The sequence below is a fragment of the Epithele typhae genome (genome assembly GCF_022376455.1).
Source record: "Epithele typhae strain CBS 203.58 chromosome Unknown BXZ73scaffold_34, whole genome shotgun sequence".
NCBI classification, from domain to species: Eukaryota; Fungi; Basidiomycota; class Agaricomycetes; order Polyporales; family Epitheliaceae; genus Epithele; species Epithele typhae.
Window position 1 is genome coordinate 229,846 of NW_025954225.1, and position 24,996 is coordinate 254,841.

At 60.2% G+C, this 24,996-nt stretch overlaps 8 protein-coding genes across 8 annotated transcripts; 3 read left to right on the forward strand and 5 right to left on the reverse strand.

Annotated features, from left to right (window-relative positions):
• Window positions 1-190: 190 nt before the first annotated feature.
• BXZ73DRAFT_90834 (armadillo/beta-catenin/plakoglobin) lies at window positions 191-1,364 on the reverse strand (the record flags this gene model as incomplete). Its single annotated transcript, XM_048025773.1, has 8 exons — window positions 191-235; window positions 288-356; window positions 411-490; window positions 553-672; window positions 738-799; window positions 873-982; window positions 1,056-1,127; window positions 1,263-1,364. The coding sequence occupies 8 exons, from the start codon at window positions 1,362-1,364 to the stop codon at window positions 191-193; spliced, it is 660 nt and encodes a 219-aa protein (XP_047876521.1).
• A 731-nt stretch (window positions 1,365-2,095) lies between these two features.
• Window positions 2,096-3,829, reverse strand: BXZ73DRAFT_90835 (uncharacterized protein; the record flags this gene model as incomplete). The annotated part of the gene is made up of 5 exons (XM_048025774.1): window positions 2,096-2,710; window positions 2,743-3,108; window positions 3,175-3,419; window positions 3,476-3,572; window positions 3,629-3,829. The coding sequence occupies 5 exons, from the start codon at window positions 3,827-3,829 to the stop codon at window positions 2,096-2,098; spliced, it is 1,524 nt and encodes a 507-aa protein (XP_047876522.1).
• A 442-nt stretch (window positions 3,830-4,271) lies between these two features.
• BXZ73DRAFT_90836 (protein kinase A regulatory subunit) lies at window positions 4,272-5,614 on the forward strand (the record flags this gene model as incomplete). The annotated part of the gene is made up of 3 exons (XM_048025775.1): window positions 4,272-4,422; window positions 4,608-4,676; window positions 4,770-5,614. The coding sequence occupies 3 exons, from the start codon at window positions 4,272-4,274 to the stop codon at window positions 5,612-5,614; spliced, it is 1,065 nt and encodes a 354-aa protein (XP_047876523.1).
• Window positions 5,615-9,154: 3,540 nt separating this feature from the next.
• On the reverse strand, window positions 9,155-14,137 carry BXZ73DRAFT_48994 (uncharacterized protein; the record flags this gene model as incomplete). Its single annotated transcript, XM_048020160.1, has 8 exons — window positions 9,155-9,838; window positions 9,888-10,092; window positions 10,146-10,736; window positions 10,789-12,468; window positions 12,527-13,440; window positions 13,487-13,672; window positions 13,723-13,791; window positions 13,847-14,137. The coding sequence occupies 8 exons, from the start codon at window positions 14,135-14,137 to the stop codon at window positions 9,155-9,157; spliced, it is 4,620 nt and encodes a 1,539-aa protein (XP_047876524.1).
• A 1,375-nt stretch (window positions 14,138-15,512) lies between these two features.
• BXZ73DRAFT_90838 (uncharacterized protein) lies at window positions 15,513-17,136 on the forward strand (the record flags this gene model as incomplete). Its single annotated transcript, XM_048025776.1, has 5 exons — window positions 15,513-15,690; window positions 15,749-15,875; window positions 15,925-16,640; window positions 16,704-16,898; window positions 16,958-17,136. 5 exons carry the CDS (start codon window positions 15,513-15,515, stop codon window positions 17,134-17,136), a joined length of 1,395 nt encoding a protein of 464 aa, XP_047876525.1.
• A 182-nt stretch (window positions 17,137-17,318) lies between these two features.
• Window positions 17,319-18,695, reverse strand: BXZ73DRAFT_102751 (ChaC-like protein; the record flags this gene model as incomplete). The annotated part of the gene is made up of 13 exons (XM_048015346.1): window positions 17,319-17,378; window positions 17,434-17,511; window positions 17,565-17,635; window positions 17,698-17,731; window positions 17,788-17,793; window positions 17,854-17,925; window positions 17,976-17,989; window positions 18,041-18,094; window positions 18,169-18,199; window positions 18,256-18,315; window positions 18,427-18,485; window positions 18,527-18,551; window positions 18,624-18,695. The coding sequence occupies 13 exons, from the start codon at window positions 18,693-18,695 to the stop codon at window positions 17,319-17,321; spliced, it is 636 nt and encodes a 211-aa protein (XP_047876526.1).
• Window positions 18,696-19,441: 746 nt separating this feature from the next.
• Window positions 19,442-20,556, forward strand: BXZ73DRAFT_102752 (uncharacterized protein; the record flags this gene model as incomplete). Its single annotated transcript, XM_048015347.1, has 3 exons — window positions 19,442-19,804; window positions 19,876-20,466; window positions 20,524-20,556. The coding sequence occupies 3 exons, from the start codon at window positions 19,442-19,444 to the stop codon at window positions 20,554-20,556; spliced, it is 987 nt and encodes a 328-aa protein (XP_047876527.1).
• A 1,263-nt stretch (window positions 20,557-21,819) lies between these two features.
• Window positions 21,820-23,912, reverse strand: BXZ73DRAFT_102753 (uncharacterized protein; the record flags this gene model as incomplete). The annotated part of the gene is made up of 4 exons (XM_048015348.1): window positions 21,820-22,631; window positions 22,689-23,341; window positions 23,410-23,527; window positions 23,585-23,912. 4 exons carry the CDS (start codon window positions 23,910-23,912, stop codon window positions 21,820-21,822), a joined length of 1,911 nt encoding a protein of 636 aa, XP_047876528.1.
• Between the last annotated feature and the right edge of the window lie 1,084 nt (window positions 23,913-24,996).

Consider the following 24,996-nt stretch of genomic DNA (forward strand, 5'->3'; position numbering starts at 1 on the left):
GTGCCAACTGGTGCAAACGATGGCGTTATGCCCTGCACGTGACCGCGTCAACCGCCCAATCCTCCGTCGCGTCATGCTCCGGCATTCGGTCCGTCGGCACTGCCGGCATCGTCTGGATGATTACCGCATATTCTCCGACTGCTCGTAGTCTACAAAGGTCATAACTCCGACTCCTTGGCCCATTGCCTCCTCACAAAGCCTCGCTGTCCTTGATCGTGTTGTACAACCGGTCGCCCTGCGTGCACGACGTCAGCACTCGGTCAACTCAGCGCCCCCGAGCCACTCACCGTGTCGCCGAGCCCGGGCAAAATCAGACCGTTGGGGGTCAACTGAGCATCCACAGCCGCGGCCCAAATCTGTACACCAATCGTCGGCTGCAGCTCACCGCACAAGAACACCACCGTACGTACCTCGACCCCAGGGTGCTCCTTCTGCACTCGGTCCAGCCCATCCTGTGACGCCAGCACGCAGAGGAGCTTAATCTGGTCCACTGCGTAAAACGTCATCAGCATCTGGAATACGGAATTGTGGCCCGGCACCCCGCAAACGCACCGGGGATGCCCCATTCGAGAAGCATGTTCATTGCAGCGCATGCCGTACCGCCGGTGGCGATAAGTGGATCGAGCAGGAAGACCTGGTCCACGGTCGGGTTCGGTGGCAGCTTCGAGTAGTCTGACGTTCCCCGGCGTGAGCCCAACCGCCACACTCTCGCGGCGCACAAGACTGCGTGCACTCACACTCGATGGGCTGCAGCGACACCTTCTCCCTGAAGATGCCGAGGTGGTACACGCGGGCGGCGCTGCAAACGGAGCGTCAGCACGTCGGCGAGCCGCACGACACCGCCCCGGACGGAGCGCAGTGCGGAGACGTACGGAAAGAGGTTCAGCAGCGCATCCGTCATGCCCATGCCCGCGCGGAGGACCGGGGTGAGCCCGATCCTGGGCTTGATCACCGAGCCCACGAACGGCGCGACCGGGGTTTGCTGTACACAGCGTCGCATCCCGCGCGGTCAGCCCGGGCGGGTGTGTGTCAGACGCAGGAGCGCGAGTGCTTACTCCAGAGAACGACTCCTCCTCCAGGTCGCGGCTGGCCTCGATGCCCAGGATCAGGCTGATGTCATGGATGCCCTACGCGGGACGGCCGCTCGGTCAGCACGCGCTTTAACTTGAAGCGTAAGGGAGGCTCGTCTCCCCCGCCCCCGACTGATATCGGCGAATGGTGGTGCGCCAGGCGCGGAGACGTCAAACGGGACACACACGCACCTCGCGGAACTCCTTCCCGCTCGTGGTCGTCTGCCGCAGCTTCGACAGCCGTGCGTTTACGATGGGGTGCGAGAGGATGTGCAGCTTGGAGGGAGTCGCCATCGGTGTCGGTGATCCGCAGGATGGACAGGGGGTGGTCAAGACAGACGGCGGTCAAGACGAGGGAAAGAAGAAAGTGAATCAGGCTGAGCGTTGCTGGCCTTTATGCTAGCAGCGGTGGTGGCACGCACGGGGCCAGAGGGGCATGTCAGAGACGCCGCGCTACGCATGCCCTGATCGGGTCGCCCGTCGTCCCAGCATGTTATCGTAGGTTATCGTCAACGGCTAGTCTGTACTTGCAGCGATACCGGCGAGCACAACGAATGGTCCTGGAGGTCACAATCGTTCGTACTAGATCAAGCAAGGGCATTGCTTATCAGGGTGAGACTAGTACTGTGAGTGCACATATCTCATATATCTAGGTATATAGTTTCACGGAATGATCCACTGAACACAGCACATACTTGAAGAGGAGTATCCAATAGCCTCCTGTTCTCGTACCAAGAAATGTCAGCACAAGGGGATCTTGACTCAAGCCTCATCGACGAAACATAGAGCCAGGGCAAGCAATTGGCCCATGCGAGTCCAACAATACGCCGTACAAGCCACGAATAACTTAGGTGTGCAGAGACATGATCATGTACACGAATGATTACTGCACTCACACCTGACGTACATCCAAGACAAAAGCCTCCACCACGACAATACCGTACAAGTCCCGACCTCATAGCCGCCCACCCTTCGCGACGCACCGACGCACCCGACCATCCCCCCCTCAAACTTCACCTCAACATCTACGGGTCGTCCACCCACTCCGTGAACTGCACACGCTGCACGTACTCGCGCAGCCACGCCGGCCGCCGCTCGTGCCGCTGCACCATCTGCTCCCGCGCCCGCCGCTTCGCCGCCTCGTCCGCGCTCACCGCCGGCTCCTCCTCGCCCTGCGCCGCGCGGTGCTCCCGCGCGCTCTCCTGCTGCTGCGCGTCGAACGCGGCCGCCTCGCGCGCGTTCACCTCGGTGCGCACGCGGCCCTCCCGCCGGCGGAGCGCCGTGCGCCGGCGGTCCCACGCCGCGGGGTGGAGCGTGAGGAGGAAGAGGGTGACGAACGTCTTCGCCTGGTGCACGAGGCTCGGCGCGGGTGCGGGTGCGGGCGCGTCGGCGTCGAGGATGGCGTCTTCGGCTGGGAGGTTCATGGTGGAGAGGCGGTCGAGGACGGCCTGCGTGGTGAAACCGTCGGCGGCGGGCTGCGCGGCGGGGGCACCGGGGGCGGCGGGGGCGCCGCCTGCGGCGTTGGCGTTGGCATTGGCATTGCGGTCACGGTCGAGGTTGCCGTCGCGGAGGACGACGTGGAGGGCGTTCCACGTCTCGTAGAGGATATAGAGGCTCAGGGCTAGACCCAAGAGCGGCCGCTGAAAGGGGAGAACATGTAGAGCATGAAGACCGCGCGGAACGCGATAAACATGAGGGGGATCAACAGCGCGCGGGCCGGAATGGCACGGATCTCGGGGGCTGGAACGCCAGGTGGACCCATTGGGTTTGCATCAACAGGGTTGGGATTGAGACCTTGGTTCTGAGCTGCTCGGAGCGCGGGCAGGCCCAGTTGCTGGAGATGTTGGTTGACGTCCGTGGCCGCAACAAATGGATGCGGCGGGTAGGGGGAAGGATTGACAGGAGCATACAAAGAGGGATCATTCACCATCGACAGTGTGGCGAAGGTGTGCGAGAGGACCTCCAACGCGTGCGTTTGGGGAGGAGTCGGTGGGATATCTGGTGATACGAGTTGAAGGTAGGGCAGTCCCCTGTTCTCCTATGATTAGACAATGGGGCAGATTTAAAAAGAACATCACGCACTCCAAGGTGACGGGTGGTATACGGCTCCAGGTTCTGGCGATCCAGAGGGAAACGGCTGGTTGTAGATGGCTGGCCATTGCCACCCTCGGCTACGATGGAAGTCCTGGGCGTTCGAACGCCACACTTCCAATTCGTTTACATTTGGAACGGTGGGCAGCGGAACAGCCCCGCAGGAGAGAACAGACAGAGACATGCTGTGGAGATAGTGCAGATAGGTAAAGGATTGTTGGGATTGAGCAGAGGGTCGAGATGGGGAGAGGCGAGGAACTGTAGGCCCGGAGCGCGGCGACAGACGCGTTGCAGTACGAGGTACCGTCGACGACGAGTGAACAATGCGATCAGAGGTGGTGAGGCGTGGGGCAACGTCCTCCAAGCAGAAGGATGCACGGCAAGATGGATGACCTGAACCTCTTCAGAGGTCTGGTTGGAGCATAAAGTCAGACCATAGTGTATGCACCTAGATCACAGGTACTCGCCTTCCATAGGAGCTCAACGGTCTCATCATCCTTCAAGAAGCGGCCTTGCCAGACTAGTCGCTGACCATCCGGACTTGGTGACCCCGGACAAGCCTTCGCTATCTCCTGCTTCACATCGCGGATGGTGGAGGTGGGGGTGACCCGCACTTGGAAAGAGTGGCAATACGCAGGAAGCTCAATTCGGAGGGATGAAGGCGGCATGGAGCCTAAGCGAGGGGCAGCGGGGAGGCAAGAGGAAGGTGAGAGGAGGACTCCGCGCCCGCCGGTGGAGATGACACGACGGTAAGCGCTCAAGCGCGCAGCCAACGTGGAACTTGCCGTGACGTCACCATCGTGTCACTCAATTGTCACAACTCATCCGAAAGGAGCCCAAAGACCCTTGTTCCCTCCACTCTTTAACATCCGTCTTCATTACCGGACGCACATACCCCCTCGCACTGTCCCGCGTACACCCTTTGTCGACTTTGCATTGCGCAAGTCAAAATAGTGCTCATTCGTGATCACCCCACAGCCAATGTCCATTAAAGCTTGATTGCTCTATTAATTGCTGTGAGCAGACCTGTGCTCCAGAATATACTCCTTGCAGCGTACTCACCAGACTACAGTCTTTAGTTGCACTCCGGACACAACGTGTACCGCAGGCATGTCCGACGCATCCACATTCGACTCGCTCATCTCTGAGCTCACCCGCGACGCGCAACGCGTACAGCCCAAAGACGCCCTACAGTTCTGTTCAAGGTGGTTCCAATCTCGGCTCGAAGAGCAACGGACTCGCACGCGAGACGCATTAGCACGTCGGCCTTCCCTGGCTCCCGGCTTACCACCAGACCACTTCATGGACACCCCTCTCAGTCCGACGGCCGGGGCTCCAGGTGACCCCACCAGTATCTCCCCCTTCTCGCAGTCCTTCCCCCAGCAGCGTTCTTCTTTGCAGCAGCCCACGAACAACACCAGCCCGTTCGGTACACTCAACGTCCAGGAAACGCTTTGCTGGATAACAGTCCCAGAACGCTGACTCCGGTGAGCCCACCGAGTTTCCAACTCGACGGTGAGGACATCACCCCTTCGACACCGATGTCCACCGCTGCCCCCAACCCCTTCGCGTCCTTCGCCAACGGCTCCGTCTCGTCATATCCCGGAGAGTTTCTGCTCCCTCCCACGTCCACGATCTTCGCCCGCCGTACCTCCGTCAGCGCAGAATCAATCCCGGTCGACAGCGAAGTGTCCTCCGCCCTTCCCGTGTTTGCGAAGACGGAAGACCAAATCCGCCGGATCCGCGCGTCGATCGCGAACAACTTCATCTTCCGCGACCTGGACGAGGAGCAGGAGACGGGCGTGCTGAACGCGATGCAGGAGTGCAAGATCGTGATGGACGAGGTCGTCATCCGCCAAGGCGACGTCGGGGACTACTTCTACGTCGTCGAGAGCGGCCTCCTCCACTGCTACATCCGCCCGGAGCCCCTGCCCCCCAACTGGGCGAGCGGCGACGTCTCGTCTGCGGAGCGGCTCAGCCAGGCCGGATACCACCCCGTCTTCGGGCGGAAGGTGGCGGAGTGCCGGGAGGGCAGCTCGTTCGGCGAGCTCGCGCTCATGTACGGCCACCCGCGCGCGGCGACCGTGCTCGCGATCGAGCCGTGCACGCTCTGGTCGCTCGATCGGATAACGTTCCGGACGATCATCCTGAGCGCGGCGCACCGGCGGCGGACGATGTACGAGCAGTTCCTCGCGTCGGTGGACCTGCTGGCGTCGCTGGAGCCGGAAGAGCGGAGCAAGGTCGCGGACGCGCTGCAGAGCCGGACGTTCGAGGACGGGGAGGCGGTGGTGAAGCAGGGTGACGTCGGGGACACGTTCTTCTTCGTCGAGGAGGGCAACGCGGTGGTGACGAAGAAAACGGGCACGGGTTCAGAGGTCGTGGGGCGGCTGAAGAAAGGGGACTATTTTGGCGGTGAGTGCTGGAGTTGGACATGGCCCGGACGCGAGAACTGACGAGGGTGCAGAGCTCTCTTTGCTGCGCCTCGAACCGCGGGCGGCGACGGTGAGCGCGGTGGTGAGGACGGACGGCTCTGCGCCGCGTCTGAAGGTGGCTGCGCTGGACGCGCACGCATTCACCCGACTTCTGGGGCCGCTGCGGGAGATCATGGAACGCAATGCGGGCAGGAGCTATGGGGTGATGCTCTCGCGGTGAGGGAGGTGAACGGACGTTTGTCGCGATCTGTACTGTCTGTAGCTTATGTAAACTTATGTCAGAGCCTGGACCCGTGACTTGCGCGACTGGCGGACTCAGATCGCGTCCGTGGCTGGCGAGTCGATCGCGCGACCAGGTGGGCAGTTGCAGGAGGGAGGGAGGCGCCGTTGGGATGGCGACAGAACGGCCGCGCGCCGGGAAGTAAGACAGCTCCACTCGCCCTTGGAGAGCAGCATAGCCGGTCTATTCCCTCCGTCATCTTCAGGCTTTGCTGTTTCTTTGCCTCCTCTTTGTTCCTCTCCCTGCGCCTCCCTCGACAGACTTCTCGCTTCTCTCTGCTCTCTGCTCTCTGGTCGCTGGAAGGCCACCGAGGTTATTCCCGCCGTTGCACCCCAGCTGAATCAATGGCCCCTTCCAACCGACCCGTGGTTCGTGACGGCCGTAAGTCCGCATTCTGCGCAGCCCTGCATGTTCCCGATCTGTGCATTGACTGTATGCGCGCATTCATCCAGTTCTCGGCATTGCCGGTGAAGGTCTTATGTGAGTTTTCTTTGTCTTCTGTATCAGTGCCGTGCTGAGTGTCTTCGATAGCCCGCCAGTCTCACTCCCCGGCGTGGGTGGTTTGACTTCGGCATTGGGTATCAGCCTTGGCGGAGCGACCTCGACGACTTCTACGGCGGTAAAAACGTGAGTGTGTTTTCCGTCGTCCTGCCTCCCCCACCAACCTCTCGCCACAGGACGTCGGCGTCGTCATCGTCCATTTCCACCACAACCTCTGTTCAGACTTCGTCAGTGTCGCCCATGTCATAGAACGCAGCATCTCCTCACCGAATCCGACAGTTCTTCCTCCACTTCTTTAGCTTCCACCAGCGAGACGTCGACCGTCACTTCCACTTCCACGTTGACTTCCGATACTTCAACAATCACCTCCAGCTTGTCCACCTCCAGCTTGTCCACGCAGTCCACCTCCTCAACTCTGACCTCGGCTTCAAGCTCGACTTCGATCATCACTTCCACAAGTGACTCGGTCGCCCCGACCCTCCTCTCCTCCACCTCCACGCAGTCGGTTACCTCGACCTTGACTGTCGGATCTGCCGCGCAGTCCAGCCCCGCAGACACCGCGCCCACCGGCTTCCTGGCCAACAAGGCGCTCTCCGTTGGGGTGATCACTGCCGCCTCGCTCCTCGGCCTCGTCCTCCTCGCGTTCATCGCGACTTGGGCTCTCCGTAAGCGCCGCAACGACCGCATCAACCAGGACATCATCGACTTCTCCACCGCGGGTCACGAATCCGACGGCCACGACTCGGAGAAGGCCTTCAGTGTCAGCGACGGCTCCAGCATCAGTAGCCACCAGGCAATCCCTCCGTCGGTGCTCGCGCGCCAGGCCACGACGGTCTCGGCCAATTACTCGACGTACAGCTCCCCGAGCCGCGGCCCTGCCGTGCCCTACGGCGCGCAGACGGGCTACGTCGGTTACGGCAACACTGGGTACGGGAATGGCGGATACGGCGGCAGCAACGGTTACGGAAGTTCTGGCTACAAGCAGCCGGGCACGACGTACGACAATTGGCAGAACTTCAACTCGACGGCCATGCAGAACCCGTGCGATCAGAGCGCGTACGGTGGGATGGCCGAGTCCGTCGCGGCTGGCGGTGCTATGGCTGGCGTCGGGGTGTCTCGCCCTCCGGGTCAGCGCAAGCCCGCTCCTCACCTGAGCGTGTCTTCCGCCAGCCAGGTGAATGGTGCCAATGATGCCGGGCGTCAGGCTTAGTCGTGAGTGCCTTACATTCGTATCTCGGTATATTCGCGAGATATGCTGTGCCACCGATATTGACCTTCCAACCACGAACATGCAGGTGCGCAACAACTAAAAGAGGTCTGATGGCCGCCATCATTGATGGTGGGGTGCTTACCGGACATTTGGTCGGGCCGTCATGGCTGACCCCAACTCATCCATCTCCATGTCGTCTTCCCACCGCACCTTTCTGTTGTGATTCGCCTTCCTGCACATGCATTACTTAGCAACTTCCAATCCGTCCATGCTGGCCCTTCGTATACCATCGCCCGGTCCGCTTCTTCCCATAGCGTTTCAACTTCGCGCGCGAGTCCTGTCTGTAGGCCATGCAGTACGTGCCGTACCCGGCTCTGGTCAAGAGGCGAGGCGTCTTGGGCCTGTCGTGGATCAGCCCTCGCCGTTGTCTTAACACCAAGCTCTCCATCTTTCCACCCCCGTCACGTTGTTCGCCGTCTATACCTTCCCACCCCACCCCCATGTGCGCGGCGCACCGCTTTCTACATACCAGTCCTCTCATTGCCTTGCGTTATTCCAATCTGGTGCGCCGCTGCTTTTTCGAGTCGGACGTGGCACTGATCGATCGTTGCCCGTACTTATATGTGTATGGATCCTGGGCTCTGCGCGCTCTCGTGCCATCGTGTATCTCTAGTGTTTTTGTTCCAATTTGTGTTCTCCTGTACTCCCCATCGCTTGTCTTCCCTTCATCGTCGCTCCGACACGGCTTGATGCCGTGAAAACCCCTGCTACTAGAGTGTCTGCTATACTTAGATAGTGCTCTACTACACGTAGAATGATTGCAGCCGTGCGGTCGGTCGCCCTCGTCCAAATCGATGTCATGTGTGTCTCGCGTACGAAGATGTCGGAGCTCTGCAAATACTTATCTGAGACAAGCTTGACACCGCCGCGATCGCTGGCTACGCCCTCGATACCGCACCACCGAGCGGAGGCAAACTGCCGACTCCCGGACGGCCCGGCCTCGGAACGCGGGGAGATCAATCGGGACGAACGGGCGCTCCGACGCTTGGCATGCCATCGTGGGGGCGCATGACGTCATGACATGTTTGGTTTCGGGCTGGCAGTCGTTCAGCGCCAGCGCGAGCCAGCGTCGAGACCATGTACTGCGCAAACGACTTGATTTTCTTTTCTTTTCTCACAGAATTCCGACTGCAAGTGTGCACTGCGCCGTTTCACTACGCGACGCGGGAAGACAGTCCCCACGACGGGGGTGCCGACCGGTGCACTGTGCATATGATGCAACGCCACGCGCCGGCGGAGCGAATCGCGGAACGGGCAGAGGGCGAGTCGCACATGGTACGTTTGTGGGGCGCAGGGTGCAGCACGCGGATGTCAAGGTTCGTGCAGTTAGAATGGGATAGAATTTACGCCACCATTCCACAGAGCATGGATTGGGTGCTGTGTCGTTTGGAGGTGTTTTGGGCGTGTCTGTTCAATGTGCTCTAGAGCGGCAGTGGTTTCCACCGACGCAGGTCAACTCGATACAACGCTAATACAACGACAGCGCGATAATCTACAGTCCACTCGCACCTCAAATCCGCAGCGGCGGGGGCTCCTCGGGTGCCTGTTCCAACAAAGCGATCTCGTCCTCGTAGAACTGCCCCAATTTCCTCTCATCCGAGCAGAACTCGTGGAGCTTGATCCGAATCTCCTCCGCCATGGCCGCAGGCCGTTGGTACTTGAGCGCCGTGCCGATGCGCCCAGGGGCCATCAGCCGGTTCGTGAGGAAGCGGAAGCCGTGCGTGCCCCCGACGACCTGGACGAACGCGACGCCGGAGCGGTGCACCCACTGCGAGTGCTTGAAGTGCGAGCGGCGGTACGAGTAGTCGACCTCGGCCTGGTCCGTGTAGTGCTCTTCGCCCTCGATGTCGAGCACAAACTGCGCCTTGCGGAGCAGCGCGGACTCGAAGTAATGCAGCGCCTGCACGCCCTCGGGCAGCCGCCGGCCCGTCTCTGACAGCGACGGGGGCGCGACGGCGAGCGCTATGGGGAAGTAGGACTGGAAGGCGTTCTTCTCGCGGATGTCGCTGATCTGCTCCACGTAGGCCTCGACGAGCTTCAGGCCGTAGCGCTCGATCGTCCGGCCCCATTGCTTGAGGAGGTCGTCGATGTATCGCGCAGTGGTCCCGATCCAGTGCATCTCGAAGTGGAAGCAGGTCGCTGGGTTGTGGATGATGTCGTAGTGGAGGATGACAGACTCAGCTTGGTCGCTTTGCTGCGAAATCTATGAGAACATCGCCCATGAAGTTTAACAAGCAGCTCACCTTCTTGGGGTCGACATCAATCACCATGAATTGAGTGAGAACGATAGCACCATGGCGTTTGCGAGCCTTCTTGCCGGGATAGGGCGTCATAGGTGAATGGCCTCCTCGAGACGGCATTTCCTCATGTTTCGTGGGTCTTGAGAACCAACTGGCTTTAGGCGTAACGGGGACAATGTACTCTCCGCGCAGCACGTAAAAGTAGTGACTAAATGCCCCGCGGTGAGAGACAATAAAAGCTGAAATCCGCGAACCACATACCCATCCAAGAACCCGTGCGTGCCTCGACAGTGATCGAAGAGCCCCTGCTCCATCAGCTTCGCGCCCCACTCAGCGCCCTGCTCGCGCGTGGACACATCCCGGAACTCGCGCACGAGCCACGAGACGAGCTGCGCGCCGGTGAACGAGTTCGCGTACCGGCGCCGGTGCCACTTGTTTTCCTTGATCGGCACCCCATCCTCGTCGCGCATCGCCTTCGCGACCGCCTGGAGGGAGAGTTCGGCCAGGTCCCGCTCGCTCTTCATCTTCTTCCTCAGCGGCCCGGTGGCATGGATCTCGTCTACTTGCGCAATGACCCCGTCGTCGAGCACGCATTGCGCCGGTCCGAGGTCCGTGGTGATGAACCGCACTGGGGGCTGAGGCTGACCGGGGATGTCGCGGCGCGCCTTCGCGAACAGCTCCGCGAGCTTGTCCATACCCAACAGCCTCGTCTCCTCCTCGTTCAGCTTCTCCCCGGACGGCGCAACGCTCGTGTGCGGGGACTCGTCCGTGGGGATGACGACGAAGCGCGTGCGCCAGTACCGCAGCGACTCGTGGAACCGGTGCTCGTACCCTGCAACGAGCATGTCCAGTCTGGGGCGCTTGAGACGAAGGAGCACACTAAACGAGAGGAGCGGGTGCTTACCGGTTCCAGCCATAACGCTCCATCCCATGCGAGCTGAACGCCGTGCTCATCTCCGTGTACCCCCCACCAAGCTTCGGCCAGATCAGACACTGGTACTCGAACAGCTCCGTGCGCGGCATCCGGCGGACGTACCGCCGCACCTGGATCGAGTCCCCCGTGTACACGATGTGGTGGATCTCGTTGCTCATGCTGAGGTACACCGCGTCGTGCGCGGACGTGAGCACCTGCGCCGCGCCGATGGGCCGCGCTTGTGCGCCGTCGTCTCCCACGTATGTCTTCGTGCGGCGCATCGACGATGTGGGAGGGGCCGCGTCGGGGGCGGCGCCGCTCGAGCGCGATGGTCGGAGGATGAACTGGAAGCCTTGCGCGAGCCGGAGGGCGACCATGCCGCGCATCATGGCGAGCGCCCACGCGCGGCGTGTCTCCTCGGGGCTGCCCTGCATCGGAGGCAGCTGGACGAGGAAGGAATGCATCTCGGAGGGGTCGTAGACGAAGTCGTATGAGAAGACATCGTACGACGTCTCAAGCTCATGTGTGCTCGGGAAGTGCTCCACGGAAAGCGGCAGACAGGCGGGCGTAGTCATAGACCGCCACTTGATATCCTGCTTCGTGAGTGGATGGGCGAAGATGTGCTGCCAGCGGCGGGCGAGAGCGGCTTGAGCGTATGGGACGCTTGTGAGCGGTTTGGTGGGATGGACGTATAGAGCGAGGTTGGGAGGAACGATGGGGAGGTTGGCGACGCTGCTGAGCGTGTCCCGGCGCTTGCTCAGAAGACTGTCTCGAGGAGGGGTGCCGACTGGAGAATGTCGAGTAAGGGAGCCACGGTGAGGAACGAGATCGTCGTCAATAGTGCGCTGGCGGGTCGGACGTGTGTTGCTCCCTCTGATCGTGACTGGCTGCTGTTGTTGGGACTGGAGCTGTGATGGTCGAGTGGACGCCAATTTAGATTGGGTGGGAGGGGCAGGTTTCGGGGAAGGTGTGCCGGAAGATCCGGCGGCGAAGACGGGAGAAGTCTGGGGTTGGCTGGGGCCACTGCGAAATGGATTGAGCAGCCAGGTAGGTGCAAGCCGTGATATCCCTGAATTACGAGGTACCGTTTCCTCACGGCTACCTTCCTGCCGGTGAGGTCCTGCAGTGGTCCTTGTGCTTCGTTGCGAGCGTGACGACCGGGCCGAAAGGATAGAAGCTTGAGACGGCGAGGTGCTCAAGGCCCCTCCCGTGAGTACCACTGAGAGTCTCTGTTCTCGATCTAGAGCGCCGGAATCTTCCTGGAGGTCCCTTCCTTCCGGTCTTGGGCTTTCCTGGATGGGAGAGATCCGCGAGGTCTCCGAAGTTCGGATGGTCGATGACCTCTTGAGATCTCTGGACGTCGTGGAGGTGACAGCACCGCTACTGTTAGATGAGATGGAGTTACGAGCAGTAGGGACATTGGAGGTGTCTAGTCGGACGTTGAAAACATTCATGTCGAATTGATCCGCTTCCTCGGGCGTGATCAACGTCGAATCTGCTCCTAGGGTGTCCGACTGTGACAAGTCGGAGTCCGTCGTGTCCGTCATCGTCTCGTATGTGATAGGGTTGATGTGCTCCGGCTCCAGGTACGGGATTTCGATGCTGGAAAGAACGTCATGGTCCAAGAGACCGAGCATCTCGATCTCGTGCATTCTGGCCCGCGCGACGAACCTATCCACCCGCGAATGAGTCCTCTGTGCGGAAACGAGATATCACGAAAACCGCGTACCTGTCCTTGCGGAACGGAAGATCCATCTGCCTGTCCCAGAACGAGATCTGCATCCAAAACGGCTCCCACCAGAACGTTTTCAGTTCGCGCCCGCTGAGATCCGCGCCGTCGTCGCCGCCCCACAAGGGGTCGAACGTCCGCGAGTCGATCTTGCCTGCCTCAAGCCGCGCGTGCGGCTCCGCGCCCTTGAAGCAGAAGATAGGCGTCTGGTGCAGTGGTGGCTTCGCAAGGGATATCATGTCGAGCGCGAAGCCCTGGTCCAGCATCCGGGTCGTGGTGAGCCGTAGCAGTTGCTTCGAGACGCGGAAGTAGCCCGTGCCTGGCGTGATGACGATTGTCGACGCGCCGGTGAGTGACAGCGAGCGATCGATGTAGTGCGTCTCTGTGGGCTTGAGTGCGAGGTTGAGGGCTTCGAGGAGGGGGCCGTCATGGGCGTATGATATCTGGCCTACGAGGCGGACTGGGTCCGCGTCCGTGCTGGTCGACGACGACAGGTTGCGGTGGTAGTGATGCGCGAGGAGGATATCCCGTTGAAATGCCCAAAAGGAGTCCTTTAGGCTGACCAGGGTGGGTCTCCAGTCGTAGAGTACTTCGAGGTCGGTGATGACCTTGAAGAAGTCCTTATAAGAACGTCCGTCTTCGTCTTTGCGGAGAGGCCCTGCGGCGTAGCCCGTTTCAGAAGCGTCGTAGAACACGCGCGAGATCAGGACAATGGTAACAATGTGGTTGGTGTTCATGGCCTTCCATTTGTCGAACAACGCGGGCAGGAAGGAATGCACAATCTTTTCGTTATATCGCTCGCCGTCACCCGCAAACTCCCACAGTTCGCGACAGATTTGAATGAAAATGGTGATCTTGGCAGAGAGAGAGCGATACACGACCTTCGTCGCGGGCGAGACGTACGCTGCAGATACCTGAACTCCAGTGAGCAGGCATATGGGAGATACTTCGACGAGGTACCTTCTCCCCGTTGATGTACAGCGCTTGGACCGTGGCCGCTATGACGCCGATGAAGGACACTTGCTCGTCGACGTACAAACATCGCCCGACCAGAGCGCGACCGAGCCGCCACATATCATTCCTCCCGAGGTATTGGTCTTGAAATACGAACTCCACGAATTCTGCGCTGATCCGCTCTTGGTCTACCTGGCTCTCCAAATGACCATATGTACCGATACTTTGGCAAAATGGCGCACCTTAGTCACTGTAACCTCACTATTACTCCGGAGTCCAAACTTCTCCAACACTGGTCTCGGCAACGAGATCTTCCAAGCACCACGGTTCAGGGACGTGTGCTCGTGAACAAACAAGAAGACTCACCTGAAGTTGATACTTCAGTGATGGATCATCTGGAGGCACTACGAACAGGAAACCAGGCGCGTGCTCTGGTAGAGGCGTGGAGATGCAGAGTAGGTCGCCTTCAGCGACGCCTGGCCAGTGCCGATGGTTGAATTTCACTGAAGACGTTGTAGGCTCGTTCACCCATGTGGTGAGCGTGCGCCAGTCGCCAATCTTGAGTGGTGGTGCAGAGGTTGTCGTTGGACTAAATACGGATTGCACGGTGTTTGACCGCTTGCGCGAGCTGGGTGCTTGCGACTGCGGTCGCGACATTGTAGGAGGGAATGATGTTTGAAGAGGATCAGAGAAGACCCGAGCGGCAAGTGCGTTGAAGGAGACCTAATAGATGGCTCGCAGAATCGCGGTCAGATGTGACTGGAGCATGAGACCTGTCCCCAATGGAAAACTAGCAGTTATGAAAAGGGTAAACCACCGTGTTCTAGAAGTGGGCTTAGGGTAAAATGGTAATGGTGGTGGAGGCGGTGGAGGAGGATGAGCAGGAGGAAGGAGACAGCGCCTGCGCAGTACCCCGTTCACCAGCCACTGTCAGTCTCTCTTTACCCACGACACCGACATTCACCACTTCGATGCAACGTTGATTGAAGGCTCCAGGAACAGCCAGGGCCATATATGCGGGACTTTTTAACGTAAGGAAACCTCACAGCCATTGTGACCAGTTGCGAACGGTTCACTGACAGAATTGTCATGTATATGTATAGCACATACGCGAAACTCGTCCCGTGTCGATGGTGTTGTTGACACGACTCGCCTCATGTGCATGAGGTCTTGCACACTGCTCATGTGAGAACTGAAGCAACCTTGTCATTACTTGGCATACAGGCATGTTATCCTACAGCACCGGCGAGGAGCTCTGCGGGTGGTGGGTGAAATTGTCCGCGTCCACGCCGTTCCACCGGAATCACAACGCGCGGACCAGCGGGACTCGCGCTGTTTGGTACAGCATGCTTCCGTACTGGGTGAGTTGGGTTTTGCGCTTCTTCGTAGTTGAGGCGATCACGCAGTAGACTTTGTTAGTGAACGCGTCGACGCACGGCACCCCGCCCGTCTGCGCGCAGTTTTTCGAGTTCCCAAATAAGCCCGAGCTCTTCTCCGTCGACCCTCAATTCATCATCGGCCGTGATATCCTCCAACGTGACCATCGTCGACGGTACGTCTATCTCATCCGGTTACTTGACTGACTTGTTGATGCCCGTAGGCAGACCATGATTGCGTCACTGTGGAGGTGCGCGTCACAGGCACACGTGATCATGACGTACCGCGCTCCGCAACTTCTGAATGTCGAATTGGCTTTACCGGCACACCTTACAAGGGAGTACTCGATTGGTACAGTTGAGTATCCTCTCGGTATTTCTCATCACTGTTGCTTTTTCGCTATTTAGAATACACTGGTGAAGCCAGAATCAGCATTTGAACCAAAAATATGCGCACAGCCTGTGTTCCGGGCAAGATGCAACGAGGAAGCCTGCACGGGGCCGGCGGATGCAGCGACGCACATTCATGACGTCAGGTCATACGTGCCCATGGCCACTCTGTCGTCGTTCGCCCCGCGCGTTTCCCCGCTACATAAAGTCGCCGTCTTTAATCCTCCAACACCACGCCTGTACTTGCACAGGCTCCTTTCACCGCCATGTTCTCCTCTCCTTTGTTCGCCCTCGCCCTTGCCGCCGTCAGCGCCGCCAACCCCATCCCCGACCCAGTCCCTGCACCTCTTCCGACGCCCATACCAGCGCCTGCGCCCGATCCTGTTTCTTCCGTGGAATCAGCGTTTTCAAGCGTGACAGGAGTCGTAGCTTCAGCATTACCCAGTGCGTTCCACGTCCTTGGATTCGTACCATTCTCTGTACTGAGCGTCGTCACTAACAGCCATACTTGGTGACTGGCCCAGTTTGAGCGACATCGAGAAGAAACTGGGAGTGAAGGATGGCAACGACCTGCAAGGGGTGAACTCGTCGGCGCTGCTCATCCCTTCCTATGCCAACTTCTCTGGAAAGTACGTTACGGTCTAATCACTCGTCTGCGCTCGTCTGACTGGAGAATAGTTGGAACGTGCGTTTCTACGGCCTCGCATACAAGCAGGGCAACGCGTCGAGCCTAGACTCGATCATCAGCGGTTTCGATACCAGCAATCTCAACTCCACCGAACAAACGCTCCTCCAGAACCGTACCGCCGAACTTGCCGCCATTCCTATTCCGAGTGCTAATCTCACGGCGACGATTACGGCCAACGGTTCCACCGTCACCAATGGATCTGGAATTCAGCTTGCAACTTCTGACGACTTCGGCGAGATCGACCAGTTCGTGACCGTCTCCGGCCTGGGGGACAACAGCAGTACTTCTGTCCAGATCATCCAGACTGGCATCGTGAATGTCACCGGCCCCGGCAACGGCACCGTCATCCTCGTCCCCTCCACTGGAATCTCCGTGGTGTCCGACATCGACGACGTCATGCGGATCACGAAGGTTTACGTGCCGAATGAGGGTCTGAAGAACTCGTTCGTCGAGCCATACGTCAACGTTCCCGGCATCCCCGAGCTCTACGCCAAGTGGCTCAAGACACTGCCCTCGGCCGCGTTCCACTACGATACCACTACGCCCGTGCAACTCACTCGGACCTACGTCGACTACCTCTTCAGCAACTTTCCCCTCGGTTCGCTCGATATGCGCCCCATCAACCTCACCGATCCGTCACAGGTCCTCGACGCGCGCCAGAACAGCTTGCTGAAGCTCTTCCAGACGTTCCCCATGCGCAAGTTCGGTGCGTCTAAACTACCTAGCTGTTTCCCGCATGTGCAGTTTCTGACTGGCGTGCTGCCCGCAGTACTCATCGGGGACACGTCCTCATCGACGCTGCTCTCCGCGTACCCACAGATCGCGCAGCAGTTCCCAAACAACATCGCGTGCATCTTCATCCGGAACACCTCCGCAACGGACTCTGACGATAAAATCCCGTTCGATACTAGTGCGTTCAAGAACTTGCCCAACAACACCTACTTTTTCTACCGCACCGCGGATGGTGCGTTAACACTCGTTAGCTCCTTTTAAGTTAGATCACGGCTGACACGCGTTCCCCAGATCTCGTAAACCTCGACATCCCCAGTGGGCAGTGCAGGAACGACAGCGTCCCCCAGAACATCACCTTCGGCGAGCAGGGCGGCGTCATCGGCAACAATGGAGCGGTGTCGCTTGGCGCGAGCCAGTACATCGCCGGAGCTACGATAGCTGCCGTTGCGACCCTTTTGAGTGCGCTGTGAAGAAGCATACGAAAACGAGCGCATATACGGACTTCACAATTTTGGACTGGACCTGGAACTCAAGATATGACCTAATGCAGCTCACGATACACGGACGCCCGCCCATCTACTTTATGTTCACTAGTTCAATTCTGTTGTAGTTGTATACCCCTCTAGTCTGCACGCTCATTGCTGTCGAACGCTTATGGGTCGTTGCCGATATTTGCGCCCTTCGCGCGCTCGTCCATCGCTTTGCATCTGGTCTATCACACGGCGATGAATGCTAGATGTAATGCCCATGGGCAAATCGTGGCTTACCTCGAGTGCTGTCAAGTGCGAATCGTGGGCCTCAGGCGCGAGGCGTCGAACAGCGTCCGCCAAATGGTACAAATACTCCTAAGCCGCACCATTAGCGTTCGCACATGTCGGCCGGCGCACACAGGGCCGACCTTGTTGGGTCCAGATGGCCCTACGGACTGCCATATGCGCTCCGCTAGCTCGTCAATCGGCTGGGACCCGACTGTATGCACACGTTCCTTCCGTCAGTGATTGCGTCGCCGGGATTTCCATGAATATACGTACTGAATGAGGGATTATCTGGGCGGCCTACATAACACTACGGTGTTGATTCAGTTGTCTGAAGGCATGCGATTATCGCAGCGAGGTACGCACGAACGTCTGCAATTCCGTTATTTCGTTAACGGCCCAGGCTACCATGTAAACGCAAGTAGGCCTCACCTTGGGAAGCACGATATGCTCGTGTCCGTCGACGATGCCGTGGACGTCAACTCCTTCTAGGGTATACCCGTCCTGCACGGCGACTGTCAGCCTGCCAGTACTATAAGGGCTGTCAACCCGACCTTTTCTCTGTAGTCTGCACCCCGATGTCAACTACGTTTTCGCGGCCGTACCCCATGCGACTCACCCAAATAGTCGCGCACCTCCGACTCGTACGCGGGATCGATGGTATACGCGACACCTGTAAATGCACAGGTCAACCCCAGTCTCTGGCAGATCCACCGGAGGGCGAAGAAAAGTCGCAGTCCTACGAACCCCATACGACGTCATCATCCGGGAACGGGTCCTGTTGAAATAATGAATCGCCACCCACCACGGGCGGAGAGTCGAGGACCAACGCACCGAGGCTGAAAAGTGATCCCACTCTTCCTTGTGAATGAGCGTGACGACCCGGCCGGGGTTCTGCACGCCCGGCGGAGGGTCGAGTTAGCATCGCGTAGCGCACATGATATGTGGCGAGCTCGCCTCGGGCGTGCCTCTATGGTCGTGCGACTTCTGTGCGAAGCGGCGGACGTACCCCTTGAGGTACCCCGGCGCTGTAGACATGGCGCGGGAGCCGTCGACGTCAGGGACTGAGCCGTGAATTGGAGGAGGGCCAAAGGTGTAAACGCACTCTGCACGACGACATGCGGCGGCGGCTGTGATCGTGGACAGAGCAGACGTGGTCAGCACACACGCATCCCTCCCGCGCGCGATGGATTCATACGCACCTTCCAGATGAGCGAGCCGTAGCCGAAGATGATGTACGGCCGCTCGCGTGTCCTGTCGGCGTCGATCGTCATCAGTATCTACGAAGCTTGTTAGAACGGTCGTCCTGTCGATCTAGCGAGGTCTGAGTGTAAGTCTGCAAACAGAGCTGAGATATAGTACGAATTACTAAGAACGCGGCAAGAGGCGGACTCGTGGCCCGGCTGGTGTGAGCGCTTGAGCACGACCCATGGCAACGCCAGCTGAGCGCCCGAACGGCGAAGTGAGATTTGCTACTTGACAGCTTCGTATGTGGAAGGTCTGCCTAGGGGAGACTAACTTGACAGACTGGTAGGTTCAGCGACGAGTCATGCCAGCTGGCGCTCCCTCAAGGTCCCTTCATCAACTCAATTGTAACATTGCACGGTATGTTATGTGCCCAGTAGTGTTGGTCACACGTCGTGCTGACAGCGCGACTTTGCATGACAGCAACCAGTGGAAACGCCGGCCTAACCGTGTTCAAGGACTCGCCACTGGCTACAGTGGAAGAAGCCGCAGGCCGATCGCTGCCCCCAGTACCCACATCCTGCTCCCAGAGGTAAAGGGAGGCCCCCCACTATCACCTCAGAACGTCAAGTATGTGACCTCGTACAACTGGACAGACGACCCTCAGCCCACCATCCTTGTGCCCGGTACAGGCCGCCTCTGCTTCGCCGTCGCCCCGCCCTGACGCACCCCTCGGACAGGCTCTCCACGGAAATGGCTTGACCTTCAGACGCCATTCAAAGTCCCAAGAGACGATGTTAGCCGTCCGGGTTCACGCGAATATTCAATGGCCCCCATGTTCCGCGCCGCAGATGTCACGGCGCACGCTCACCCTGAATGGGCCGTCGATTGGTCCACTGTTGACGTCGTGACAGACAGCAACGCGCTCGTTGGGCTCATGAACTGGTTCCGTCTTGCCGGCAGCCCGAAGACGGTGTGGCCTCCGAACCAGCTCAAACTCGGTTTCGACATACAGCCGACGGGGGGGAGGGCCATCGTGCTGAAACGCGCGATACTCGACCCGGAAGTTATCCGCGAAAGGGAGACGTCCAGGTTCGGCCACGACGTGCGTCGTTACGGCATCCATTTCGAGAGCGTGGCCACCGCACCCGCCCCGGGCTGCGAACGCGGCCTCGACCACTTCCGGGTCATCCAATACGTACGTCAGCGACCAGGCGAGGGCACCTGGGGCTGATCAGGCGTGCGTTCGCTGACCTCTGCCCTCTTCAGGACCTCGGGGGGCTCCGGCTCGTCGTCTGCAGCGAGATCGACGCCTACATGCCCTCAGAGGCGGACGGCCCTCTCCCCGCGTCTCCTCTCCCGCCCGCGCACCCTACTGCGCGCTTGCGCCCGCGTCTGCCGCTCCCTTCGCGGAGCGCGGATATCGCAGTCGTCCCCGCCGGCACGGTCCTGCCGCAGTCTGCGCTCATGGAGCTCAAGACGGAGGGGATGCCGACGGACGGCCCGCCGCCGTGGATACACTGGAACCGGACGTACCCAGGGCTGTTCTTCTCCCAGACGCCGTTGCTCCTGACCGGGGGGCGCTTGAAGGACACGTTCATGTTCGTGCACCGGCGGCGCGTCGACTCGGCCGAGTTCCGCCGCACGGTCGCCTCGTGGAAGCACATGCAGCGCGGCTTCTACAGGCTCGTCGCCCTCCTGCGCCGCCTCCAGAAGATCGCCCCGGTGTTCGGCGCGGGGGAGCCGTTCACGGTGTGGGCGCGCAGGGATCGGCTCGAGTTGGAGGATCTGGACAGGCAGGCGGAGCATTCGTTGCTTGGGCCGGAGGATCTGGCTCGCTTTGCGCCGACGGAGAGCGCGGTGAGGGCCAACGCGTTTCGGCAGACACGGACTAGGATATGATCCGACTTGGGACAGGATGCATGTCTGCTCGGGATTATGTGCGGATGAGCATTGTATACTAGGACTCGTCCCTTATGATGATCAGGAAGGTCCCCCGGCACGCATCCGATCGTCGTTGATAGTTTTTTTCTTACACGCACATGGAGTGTATGGACACTCTGTTGGAATCTGCTTGCATACATATAGCAAGCTCGGTCGTACGGTACCAGCGCTTAGCCATCAAGTAGATAGCCGCCGTCCCTCGTCCTGCACTCACTTCACGCGTTTGCCCTTCCCCACCACCTCGTTCTCCCCCGCGTCCATCTGTACCCGCCTCCTGGTGCCTGTAGGGACCAAGCGCGCCGTATCGATTGCCTTTACCCTCGTCCGACCTCGACAGAGCCGCCGACTTCTAACACACTCCCGGTCGGGCTTCGTCGACTCCGAATCGTCATATGTGTATTATAGGCCCCAAGCTAGTCTCATCGACAAGCATACAGCGTGCCGCACTTCTTATCGACCATATGTTGGGAGCTCCGAGCCTGACTCAGGATTCGACAGACTCGCGCAATGTTTACATCCGACTGGCCGGACCCGCATCGAACGCGGAGTCCAGTGTTCAGGTTTGTCAGCCCCGAGAGGAGATATGCCGAAAGGACCGTCTGAGTAACAATGTCGCGTTGTCAGACACTTGATAGAGCTCATGCCCATGCTCGAGACGCTAACACGGGCCACGGAGCCGACCCGACCGCACGACGCAAGCACGGCATACCCCCGCGACCAAGCACGAGCTCCTATCACGACTCCCGACCGCTCGCATTGCGCCGACCTCGGAGATAGATGCCGTAAGCGTTCTTCCAAAATCGAAGCGCCGCGCTCGCTGCTGCATCCTTCGGGGTCGAGACTCGAAACGGCACTTGGAAAGTCTGCATTAACACCCAGCGCATAAACGCGCTCGAAACTAGTGGTAGAATAACGATATACGTGTACAGGCTCGCAGCGCGGGGATACAACAACGTAGTAGGGGTCGTGAGCGTAGCGCGGAAACAGTAGTGGGGCAACAGAGTGGATACAGTCGGGGCGGTCGTACAGTGCGCGCGAGAAGGAGAGGGGAGCGGGAGAGGGGAGGCGAGAGAGGGTGTGCACGGGGATGAGCCCGGCCATGCGCGCGAATGACGGGCTCCTCTGACGGCGTCCGGCATGAAGGGCTGCAGACGCGTGAAGAGGCGCCGCGGAGGAAGGGAGGATCGATGCGGTGACGCGCGGGGGACGCGCGAACGCGTCGGCATCGACGCGGGGAGAAAGTGAGGACGGGCACCGGCCCCGTTCGGCTCACGCGGAGCTGTGGAACTGCATCGCGCCGTGGGTGCGGCTCTTGAGCCAGCCCTTGAAGCCGACGACGAAGAGCGTCCAGCAGAACGCGAGACACGTGATCGCGACGCCGACGTTGAGGAACATCATCACGTCGTCGCGGCCCTGGCGCATGGCGGCGATCGTGAGCTCCTCGGTGGAGAACATGAACTCGAGCCCGCCGCAGGCGAGGAGGAACGCGGCGAGCGCCTCCGTCGGCGGGCGCGAGGGCAGGATCGAGCGGGGCGGGCCGAGCCAGAGGAAGGCGTACGTGATGCAGCGGAGGAGGGCGAAGCCGGTGAGGAGGTAGCCCCAGACCATGTGGATCTGCACCTGGAAGAGGTACGCCTGCGCGTGCGCGCTCATCGCCGCACCGGTGATTCCGATGCACAGCGCCGGGAAGGGGTTGAAGGACGCGATGTACGACGGTGGCTCGGCGACCGCCTCCTGCGAGCGCACCGCGGCAGGGAGCGCGGAGGTTGCGCCTGCGGAGAGCCAGCGGCGAATGCGCTTGGACTCGATGCCGAGGCCGACGAGGCCGGCGAACCAGAACATGACGGCGATTGAGATATGCTGCATCTGCTTGGTCGTGTACGGGTCGCCCGGATGCGCGCCGAAGCGCTCCATCCAGGTGTTGGTGATACCGTAGAGGAAGATGACTAGTGACTCGACGAACTCGGCCGTGGGTATTTGCCGTGGTGGCGCGGGGCGCGGTTCCATGCCCAGCCAAGGTCGGAGAAGGCGCCGAGGAAGCGGGCGAACGTCATGAGGCCATAGCACCAGAAGATTGCGCCCTCTGCGCGAGGACCGTTAGCAAGACGTGAGGCGCCGAGACAAGTGGCGAGACTCACTGATGAGATGGGCAAGGCATCCATTGAGGTAACTGCCACGGCAGCCACCGGTGTAGACCACAATACCGGTGATGGTCTGCATGAGGCCGGCGAAAACGAGAGAGCGCTCGAGGGTCGCGAACGTTGCGCGGCCGATGACGGCGAGGAGCGCGCGGCCGCGCTTGCCTTGCCACGGGTATACGGGGCTAGAGTCAACAAGCGCCTCGTCAGAGTGGCGAGGAGAGTGCAGCCCGCCAAGCAGAGTGTGCTCCGAGGCCGCAGATTGGGGGTATGAGGGCTGGCGCGAGTGACGGTGGACGTTGTGTGCCCAGCGCGCAGTCTCGTCCATGTCGGTCTGGATTGGCTCGACGAAACGCGTGTGGCGGGTATCTTGCCCATCGGTGGAAGCCTTGTGGGCCTTGAGTTCAACATCGTCCATATCGTCGGCCTCGGTGAGCCCGACATACTCATCTGCGGTTGAAGGGAGGTGCTGGTCACGATCGAGGACGACGTAGGACCATAGAGTCCTGAACGCGAAACGCTCCTCGCCTTGGCGGACAGACGCGAGATAGCTGACGGCACGAAGGACGATGGCGGCGACGTCGAAGGCGGAAAGGGCGACGGCAGCGAGGAGGAAGAGATAGCCGTGGGAGCCATGCTTGCTGCCTTCGTACCTGTGACGCCATCGACAGTAAGTCACCGCTTTCATGTGGCTGAGAGGCGAAAGCCGGGAAGTACGGACATGCCAGGCGTTAATTTTTTGTAGAGCCCGCCCGCGGCGAGGCCAAGGACCACAAAGGTGTAGAAGAGCGCGACAGTCGCTCCGTGCCACGCGTGCTTGACCGAACGCAGGGCGATGCCTTGGCAAGCGCATCGTCAGGAGAGCGCGCGGCGCGATGGGCGACTAGGATGCGCACCTATTGGGAGGGCACCGAAGAACGCGAGGGACATGAACAACACGTGCAGAGCCATTAGACCTGGATGCCGCTTCTCATCGCCCGTCTCCACGAGGTCGATCCAGTAGTAGGATGGCGGCGTCGGGTCGTGGTACATGGTAACCTCGGTTTCGTTCAGTTCTGTGAGGGGTTGGCCATGATGGTGGTGGTCGCCGTCTCTTGGAAGGAGGAGCTGGTGGGGAGGCGCAGACACGCACTCGACCGAAGAGGAGTACGCACAGGGAACGGTGGTCGCGACGGTGAGGGTGGCGAGGACAGGGACGAGGAGAGCTGCTCTCGGGAGGCGCATGACGGCGAGGGGGCGGGGGACGGTGGGCTTGACATGAGGATGAGGACGTGGATTATAAATGCGATCGGGGCGGACGGACGGACTCGGGGTCGAAGGGTCGAGAAAGGGTTGGGTAAGGCAGAGAAGAAGGCGTCGGCGGTCGGACTGGCTCAAACAACCAGCCATCGAGATTTGGCGTATCAGGCTGACAAAACGCCCGTTGACGTAATCCCCATCCTGCTCTACTCCCTGTCCTGCCCTCCGCTGCGGCCTGCGCACCCTCACTAGCACTGCTCGCTCTTCATACATCGGTCTGCCCCCGGGGTGCGCACTGACGCCATCGGATGACCCCCCGGCATGAGCTGGGCGGCATCATGCTGGCGCAGCCATCACGAGCGTGAGTCAGTAGAAATTGGAAAGGTTCTCTGTGTCTCCAGCCCAACGGAACGCTGCCGATCGGCCTGGCTGTCGACCCACACCTGCGTCTCGCCCCTCTCCGGCCTGTCCGGACGGGGCGACATGACAAACGGCAGGTCTGCACATTCGCCCTCCTCCCCGATATTTTCAATTTCGGAATACTCGTAGCGCGCCGCGTCCCGCGCCGGTTCCGCGTTCCGTGCCCACCATGTACGCCGGTCCCGAGATCTCTGCGCTGAGCGCTGAGCCGCCGACTGGGGCCCCCGCGTTGACTCCGCGACCCATGGCCACGAGATGGTCGGTCGGACGCATCAGCTCAGCAGCGTTCGGTCATCGGCCCAGTGAAGGAGTCCGATTTCCGACGCTAGTACCGCTGCCTCTTCCAGCCCAGATCAAAATGCGGCATGGCCACCCTGCTTGTGGCGCGAGCTCAGCAAGTGCGAATTCGAAAGTGCCAGGCTCTGCGTCGCGGCACCTTTGCATATACTCTCGTCCAACGTAAGGACCGGGCAGCCGCGCTGGTCGTGGCACCCACCACGGCCCGCGCACGCCCAGCGGAGGAGCTCGGGTCAGGGGCGCGCAAGCTACTAGGGCTGAGGCCAAGGCCTAAGGGTGGGCTCGCGCACATTGTGATCCGCCCGATGACGAAAGCTGGCGTAAGCGACTTGACGAACAAGACGCTGTGCCG